We start from the raw sequence: 9,362 nt of genomic DNA on the forward strand, positions 1-9,362 counted from the left end.
GTTGTATTTAATTCACAATCTCTGATTGTTAAAATAATAATTCAACAAGATGCAAAAATGTCGGTGGTGGCTCGGGTAATTGTAGTCTTGTCCAATGTCCTGAGACCCAGCATTGGTGGGAGCCCTTTAATTTTTAAAATTTTAGTTTAAGCGCATATTTGCCGAGTTTAGCTTTATGCTCTTCAACACCTTAATGTTGGTCTAATTAGACTAACCAGTTGTTTTATTGTTTAATCGATAAATAATTGCGCAAGTAACCTATGTTTAAGATAACAGCGTCAGCGTCGTCAAACTACCGACAACCATCAGTGTAATATTGCGTTGATAAGTAAAATTGTGAATAGTTAGCATACAGTGGCGTATTCAGGGATGCGTAGAAGGCAAACCTTAGGTTTGTGAGTGAGTATCGCCCAGTTCTTTTCACTGTATATTAACTTATAAACTGCGTCATAACTAATGTTAACTAATAACAACATCCGGTTTATTCCCTTGTTTGATTAACCTTGCGTAGATTGAGGCAAAGATTATTTTATTCAAGTTTATTTCAATCATCGACTCTTGAATAAACAACGTTAAACACACATCAGTAAATTCAGCATAAAAATAAATCTAACTTACGTAAAACACAATAAATGTAAATTTGTCTTACAATAGACAAGGAATTCAGCTAGGACTGAATATTTATATCAAAGCCTTACGCTTTTTGCATTTAGCAAAACCAATTGAATGATGAGGGTTGTCGGAAATCTTATTCGAAGGATTTAGTTTGAGTGCCGCAGGTTTCTCGTCAGCTGAAAGCATCTGCAGATCTATGTTTAAGTCAAAATCGTGAACACCAAAAGAATCTTCGGACATGTGCTTTGGTTGTGCAGCGACAGTTGCCATGTTGCTTGGTTCAGCATCAGAATTGCTTTCTGACGAACCGGTGCCGTAACGTTTGTCTATTTGCTGGAGGAGACTTTTTTTCTGCTTCCCATCTTTTGTGTTGCACATGAGGAGTGGTTTGCATTTTTTTCTTGTGAATGGGTCGGCCTCGTTGTTCCGCGGATCTTTCCACTCTTCCTTGTAAGCCTTCACCTTCTGCAAGTTGTGCGATTTAATTCCTTTATTTATGTAAGTGGTCCCGGCCAAATGATTCTGTCTCTGATTGTCCAGTTGAGTGGCGCGTTCTTCCAAATCCTTCAACACATCAACGAGACGAGCCGCCTCAACTGTATCATCCCGCTCCAGGGCGATATCTATCTGCCTCATTATGTCGGTTTTACTCCTTGCATAATTAATTGGAGTCTTTCGGAATCGACTTTTTTCTTTGACGATGCGATCGATGTCGGTGTCTTTGAAAATGTAGGATTGTGCTTTGTTGATAGCGGCTTGCTTCTTTTTGATGTCATTGAAGGTTGGAAGAGATTCGCCCGCTTCTTCCATTGCTTGCTTCCATTTGAAGAATTCAGAATCCGTGAAATTGGAATTGGAAACAAATTCAAGTCTGAAGACGTGCGTTTGCTGACCGTGCTTCAGTCTGAAACCCAAGTTTGTTCGAACTTTACCCAGTTGATAAATTTTGGCAGTTTCAACAACATCGACTATTTCAGCCATTCGATAAACCGGCTTGCTTTCATAATTGCCGATTCCAATGCGGACGTAACATCCCAACACAACTTCACTAAACATTGGAAGATAAAACCATCTTTCCAACCTGAATCTTGACAATCGAATGGTTGAAACCTTGTCCTTGCTCAGCGGAGGTTGCATTGTAACGATGTTATCTTGACCGTCTTCGTCTGATGTGTGAGAAAGTTCTTTATGAAACTTAGTATCGGTAGAACTGGGAACCGTTGCGACAAGTCGACTCCTCGTCATCGGCATTTCATCATCACCATCGTCCGAGTAAACAGCACTGACTTTCAATTTTGTCTTTACGACTTTGTTCTTCTTTCGTTGTCTTTCCGCTTTCAGCTTTTCTAAAGCTTCGTTTTCTTTTCTCTTTTTCCATGATTCTCTTCCTGTGGGAAGCGTCCGGCAGAGAAGAAGAAGAACTCGAGACAAATATTTTTTGCTTCTTTCTCTTCTGTTGGTATTTTTCTCCTTCTGCTCGCCGTTGTCCAAGTAGAAGCTTCTTTTCGAGTTCGAATCGTTTTTGCAGAATTTCTCGTCGTTCTAATCTGTTATAAAATTCGAGCTCGCGTTCTTTCTCCGTCATGTTCGCCAATCGGCAACGATCCATTTCATCTCCGACCAGATCCGAATCGTAACCGTCATCAAATTTCTTTCTGAGTGCTTCTTCCTCGAGAGAGTTTGTTGTCGTTGTCCGCATTTTTGGTTTCGACGAAGTGATGCCGCTCATTCGATGATTTGCTGAAGATGAATCTATTTGAAGAAAATCTTCACTGTCAGATTCATCTGAATCAGAAAAGAAGCGATTCTTTCTTTTGCTGCTCATTTCGTCACAAGTAAATTCCATGTCTTAAACGCAGGATATATTTGTACCAAAAGCTTTCTATTTACTGTGAAAGAAGAAAATTGTTCACAAACGTCAAGTTCTTGAAACCGTTTCACCAACGTGGGTTATTATAAGCTAACATGTTTTACTTTATTATAAGCGCAATACCCAGTCGCAATAGCGCAAAGTAAACCTATTTTTGGAAGGTAACAAATTATATACTGAACAATGTATTTAATGATTCAGCAACTCCATGAAATAATGTGGCATTTCCCAGAATCTGAAACATTTTCATTTAAATTAGTAAACTTAGTTTAAGTTCGAACGATGCGAAACTAACTGAATCACTGAAGATCGAACTACTTTAAAAGAATCAATAAAACTAATATTTGGAAAATTATTTTAACCTGAAATGAAATGAGACTCATTACTTCAAATACAGCACCAATTTTCAACCATATTTATTGCTTCCTTTGTCGAAACTTTGGCTCGATAGTCACGATTATGCTCAACTTAAATAACGTTCCTTGTCTTGTGCGTTGCTAAGCTGCTTGCCTTCTACTTGAATGTGAAGCAACTGTGTGAGTTACAGAATAATTTATAGTGCGATTTCGGACTTTCATTGACGACAACGAGAAAAAATGCTAACCACCTGAGTTTAAGCGGAGATAATAGTGCGAGGTGGGCAAGGTGTGAAGAACAATTACAAGTGCGCAAGTGCAAATAAGCTTCGATCTGAAATCCCGTCAGGTCAGATAAGATGATTTCACGACCGTAACTTTTATCAATTTTAGAATGGAGTCGCATCAACACAATAATCGCCAACAGAAAAACAACCTCTATCAAGAAAAACAGTTTTAGAAGATGTTGTTTTTCCTTAGCGACGATAAAGAGGAAAATGTAACAACGTTGCAAACGATAAATCGCTGGTCAAATCGTGAAAACATGTGAGGACAAATGAAAATGTTCACGAATGGATGATTAACACGAAACAAAGTTACTTAATTCTACAATTTGCACGAAAAGGTGTTTCCTGTTCGAATGTTTGCTTCTTAACAAACAAACTTAATTGTTTGGAGGAATAAAATTCTCGGATTTGTTTTTCACAGTGAATTTTGCATAAATTTAATATTTAAAATCTTCTGTTAAAATGTGGCTTTTTGCGGGTCTATCATTTTGTGAGTTGTAGTTTTTTAATGATAGACATTTAGATCCGCTTTGATTTCTATGCATCTATTGGCTTACTCATAGTCCAGTCCTTATAAAGATAAATAAGCTGCTCATATTATGTTATTTCATGCTCCACCAACTGTCAAGCATGTTGTCCTACCTCGTTCAATATTGCTCATTCACCGACCTATGCATCCGTGATTTGGATTAAGTTAAGAGAAAGTTGAAAACATGCAAAGTGTTTCACCTGCTTGAATTTCTCCGTGAATAACCAGCGTTGTATTGCACCAGACCATACAATATGGTCGCCATGATGAGAAAGGATAACAAACGCATGCAGGACCCAAACCCACAAAAACAAGCTTTCGTTTGGTTGTTTGTTCAAAGTAGCCTGCTACAAATATTGCTGATGTGAATAGATATACAAAGACCTTATTTCAGTTTTCATACCCTTTGAATCGTCATTGACAACCTTGCAGCAAATTACCTCGAAAAATGAAAATATTTACAATTTTCACAACTTTTTGTTCAATATTTTTCAAAAGTAAAATCTTCATTTCAAGTAAAAGCGTTTCAGTTGTTAAAAGCGTTTAAAATGCGTACATATGGGTTAGTCATATAATGTCTCAAACCAAACATGACTTTAAGTCCCTACAGTTTGTGCGAAAATTTTAGGGTCGGTTTTGAAAGCGACTTAGAATTTTGAATCAAATTAAATATTTCCATTTTATTGTCAGGGACGTATTTTTTTATCAGCAAAAACGTTTGAACTCGGCGTCGACGCTTCTGCCTGGCAGCTTCCAGCACATTTCAACCAGTTCCTGGTTTTTCTTGATTTTGCGTGCTCATGGCAATTGATCCACCGCAGAGTTGTTTAGAGTCTTTGTGATTTGGTGTTTTTATAACAACTGTAAAGCTTTCTGCAGACAGTCAGCACTTATAGGAAAGTTGCAGAAAAAGATGTTCATTAATCACCTTAAGTTTGAGTTAAGCAGAATTGCTTGCAAGTAAAATCCGTCATTTATGAAAACATTTGTAATTTGTGTTGAAATATTTGTCAGCAAGTTGTTCCACGACTGCTATGAGTTGCCTGGTAATAGACATCATGTCCGAGAAATGACAAAAGACAAGCAAACAAAACTTGAAAACAAAAAAATGTCGAAAATGACAGACAGATTTGTCGCATGTAGAGTTTGTGAAGTCAAATAGCTAAGAGTTTGAGACCAGGTTGATGTTAAACATATTTAAACTTTTCAAGCTACAAACCTGAAAGTGCGGTGTTGATTGCTTTACTTGCGCATTATTCCTATTACATCTTGGTTCGATTATTACTTTTGACTCTAACTCGACCATTTAGTGTTCTTGGATTTTACATTTGGTTATGAGCATTATGAGAAGGTTTAACATACAGACGAGTTGACCAAATCATTATTTTGTTAGGGCAGAAAGTGTTAACAAATATATAACATAGACAGCAAACACATTTCGTTCGGTCTCTGATGAATTAAGTTAGTGGTCGAATGTTTATTTACTTGATAGAAACATAGAATTTGTTGTTTTAAATCTGGAAAAAATTGAAAATATTCAGTAAATGTTTTTAAGCAAAATATTTATTTTCTTGATCAATTAATTTTACAGTTTAAAATAAGGTAAACTTATGGCGGGTTCCGCTTCTGATCGCTCTAGTGGAGAATGTGCAAGTGATGTCAATTGGATGAAACTTCCTTCGGAACTTTGGTTGGAGATTTTCAGTTATTTGTCTCCAGTAACCATTCTCAATGTAGTTGCCTTCGTTTGTCGTAAATTCAATTCACTGTCATTTCATTTTTCATTATGGACAGAAATGGACGTGAGAAACTGGGTTGGACCTATAATAAATCTGGTACAGAATCTCTTATTACTGTTTTTACTAGATGCGGATGCGTTGAATTTTGACGAAGGTTTTGCTACTCTTCGATTATATTCAAGATTCCTTCATTGAGTACCTCTCGTCAGTGATCGATCAAGTTTCCGAACATCTGCGATCTCTTTCATTTTGTCAAATCACTGGAAACTTTGTGTTTGGTTCAGATAAACGATGGACGTTTTACAAGTTTTCAAACATTGTCAAGTTGGAAATAACAAAATGTGATTGTGTCACGGCTCAAATCCTGGAAGAAATTCGATGCAACTGTACAAAAACTGAAACCCTTATTCTTAGCGAATGCAGGTAAATGCATTTGATAAAACAATGACAATCTAGTTAAAGTGTAAATGATCACAAAATCTGTGACTGCGTCATCAGTTACCTTTAAATAAAATAAATAGCTTAATTCGATATCACTTTCAAATCACTTTGAATTATTGTGAAAGTTTGTTAATTGTCTATCAATCTAAATTTACTATTTAGTATTGGTGACGACAGCTTTTTTCTGAAGTGTCATATTTGCAGTAACGTCGATGATGAAGCCATGAATGTTGTGAGCAAATTTGAGCATCTTAAAATACTGAACATCTCGGAATGTTATCAAGTTACTGATGAAGGTGTTAATTTCATTGCTGATATGCCTTGTCAGATTTTGCATTTTCTTAGCTACGACGTCCAACAATTTAGCGATAGGTAACACATCTTGTCAGGAAGATATTTATTGCAATATTTTAAGTTAGCTTGTTGTCAGTATGAAATGTACGAAAACATTTTGATACATGATCATAAGTTAAGCAGATAAACGTTTATTTTGTACAGAAGTATAGTGAAACTCGTCACCAAACAAACTAAGATTGAGTTCTTAGTTCTATCTGGAGATAACTTGACCGACTACTCTGTGATTGATGTTTGCCATCGTCTTGAAAACTTAAAGAATTTCCATATGTATGATTGCACAAATCTTACTGATAGAAGCATCTATGCGCTGTGTGGGAAAGTAAGGTATAAATAAAGATATATTTAAGATTTTTTTGCTATTCGGTTGAATCAATTCACCATTAAAGTTGAATTGAACTACAATAATGCAACCTGTTTAATTTAAGTGCAATATGTTTCTTGTAGATTGGAATGCTTGTATTTGCAAAGAGCAACAAATGTTTCTACCCAGGCTATTAATCATTTGTTCCGAAAGAAACCTCGGTTGAACTTGACGGAACTTTCCATCTGCTTTACAGACGCCGTTCTTGATGAAACAATATATGCAATAATATCTGGGTAGGATTATGTTTTATCTTAAAATCTTAAACAAGACCAAGTAATCTGCGGCGTGTTCTTCATTTCTATAAAATATTTTATGTCTGAAATTACTTTCTGACATCCATATTATTTGAAGGATATAGTCACAAGCAATATTGATGTGTACTTGTAACTGTAATGTATGTACGCTGTAGTGGTAAATGTGTAATAATTTGTGTAAAGTTTATTAACTATTACATGTTTTTCTCGTAAATATTTTGCCAGATATCCTCATCTTGAGAGCATTGAACTTAGCTTTTGCATCCAAGTCACCGATGAATCGGTCGAAAAACTCATCAAATCATGCAGGTATGTTAAGTCTCAAATTCTTTTGGCTTTTTCAGCATAACATATTGTAATAACAACTTTTATTTTTAGTTTACTTCCATCCGTAATATCTTTAAAAGCACAGAAATTTTGTGCCAACGTTTGGCGAGTTTACATTAAACAATAAGGAAACAAAAGAATAAATTAACAAATTGAAAACGCTTCGACATCGCATCGTTGTTTTGGTGGCGCAGCGGTTAAAACGCCTGGATTGTGATGTTATAGCTAGAAATCTATTCTTAGATCACGCTGAAACGTCCTTGCACAGAAAATAAGCAAATAAACAAATTCGAATAAAGATGTCAAAAAGATTTTAAAATTGAAAATTGAAACTGCGAGAATAATTAGTTGACCAAGGGTCGAAATATAACTTATTTGCGCAGCGATATAATTCATCATGTTGGTCGATTTTGAAGGCGTTGTATCCTTAAATATTTGTACCGTTTTTTAACTGCTTTAGTTTAAAGCACGGGTTTACTGATTATTTGTTTGGTTTGTCAAACTGAAGATATTCAGCTTAAATGTTTGCTCCGTATGTCGGGAAAGTTTGTGACAATTTCATCCTTAAAACGCAAATAAGCTCGATAAGGTTTGAGCAGTGAGGCGCCGTTGATGACTTTGAGAAAGACGTTTTGCAATACGACGATAATAATTATTCTTACGCTAACAATTCAATTATATTGGTCTTGATTGATGAAAGCATTCGGCACTTTCTTTGATAAACACAAAAAGGCTTGCCAATCACGACTTGGAACAGCGTAGGAAAGATTACTTAAATGCACACAATAGAACTTGTGCAAGTTCCAATAAGTAGTTGACAGTAACATTATTAGCAACGGTAACATATTTCACCCTTAATTTTCAAATTTCCACCCTGCTTTATTATTTAACATAATCTTTTAATTATACTTATTTTTATTTGCAGAAAACTAGAGGTGGTTTGTTTACATGGACTGACAAATTTAGAAGGCGACTGGCTTGCGGAAATTGACCATTATTTGCCGAAACTGCGTTGTCTCGGGATGGCTTTTTGCAGCGGCATTTCTGAAGAAAAAGTCAAACATTTCTTGTTGCGGTAAGATATTTTTTTGTTATGAAGTGAAGTATATTTTTAATAATTTAATTCAATAACTTTAATGAAATCATCATCAGGTTTTATTGGGACTTTGATTAACAAAATGTTATCAATTTGCACAATGTTAATCAACATGATCGAATTAACAAGTTTCTTCATGCCCACATTGGATATTTGAGTTAGGCAGGTTTGCTTCCAATATTAATACATTCAACTCACAGTGTACGCGTATTTACCAAACTACAACAACAAATTATACAACGCACATACAGGTTGCTGGTCATTTAATTTTAATTCCATCAGCGTGTGACGTGTAATTGTTGTCAGCCTAGACTTCCAGGAACACTCTTCGGTAACGGCCTGACCGTTAGACCGATAATATTTGGTTTAATTGCGACGACCAAACATCATAAAAACAGAAACAAAGAAATAATTGAAACCTTAGGAGAAGCACAGCTTAAACCAACATAAAACCAAGGGCGTACCGATACAAAAACACGTCCATTCGGTCGCTCCTCCACATGGAAAAGCGACGCATAATTGGCAAGCAATATTTACAGATTACCCGAAAAAACACACCAACGATGCAACCATAGGAAACGATGTAATACTAAAATAAAATATTAAAATAATTTGCAGTTTTGCTACACTTTTTTGATAGTGACAGTGTGTGTACAGTTTTTGTCTAAAGTGAACTTCTTTAAACTTCAAGCTAATACTGGTTACATGGGTTGCGAATTAACAATAAAGCGACTTGACTGGTTATATTGTTACAGGAAACCTGACCTTACAGTGTACTGGAATTCGACGCCAATCGATGAGCTGGAAAAGATTGGAGATATCAGCCGTATTTTGAGGAATATTACTTTGAAAGATTTTGAGTGAAATTTGATTGAAGGCTAATTTAAGTGATTAATAGATTTTCTCTTTATTTGATTAAAGCAAAATATTCTATTGTAACATGGTCACATGATATAATGAACACCATTATTACGTCAACAATCTGTGTTAATATGTCAACTGATTGTAGCTGGACATGCATATGACATAACCCAGACGAAAGTCATAAACTTTAGTTACTTTTTTGGTGAAGATTTTGAAAATCTAAGTTAACTTACTGTAGCTTGTGTGTGACTGTGGAGCGACCA

General features: G+C 35.6%; 1 protein-coding gene and 1 pseudogene across 1 annotated transcript; one reads left to right on the plus strand and one right to left on the minus strand.

Annotated features, from left to right (window-relative positions):
• Positions 1–681: 681 nt before the first annotated feature.
• On the minus strand, positions 682–2,461 carry LOC143446434 (RNA polymerase-associated protein RTF1 homolog pseudogene; annotated as a pseudogene).
• A 1,786-nt stretch (positions 2,462–4,247) lies between these two features.
• On the plus strand, positions 4,248–9,128 carry LOC143446436 (uncharacterized). Its single transcript, XM_076946065.1, has 12 exons — positions 4,248–4,286; positions 4,348–4,451; positions 4,537–4,617; positions 4,672–4,796; positions 5,260–5,459; positions 5,551–5,819; positions 6,042–6,209; positions 6,336–6,518; positions 6,639–6,791; positions 7,038–7,121; positions 8,065–8,214; positions 8,991–9,128. The coding sequence occupies exons 1-12, from the start codon at positions 4,248–4,250 to the stop codon at positions 9,097–9,099; spliced, it is 1,665 nt and encodes a 554-aa protein (XP_076802180.1). The 3' UTR covers positions 9,100–9,128.
• The last annotated feature ends 234 nt before the right edge of the window (positions 9,129–9,362 follow it).

Source organism: Clavelina lepadiformis, chromosome 2 (genome assembly GCF_947623445.1).
Source record: "Clavelina lepadiformis chromosome 2, kaClaLepa1.1, whole genome shotgun sequence".
Classification (NCBI taxonomy): Eukaryota; Metazoa; Chordata; class Ascidiacea; order Aplousobranchia; family Clavelinidae; genus Clavelina; species Clavelina lepadiformis.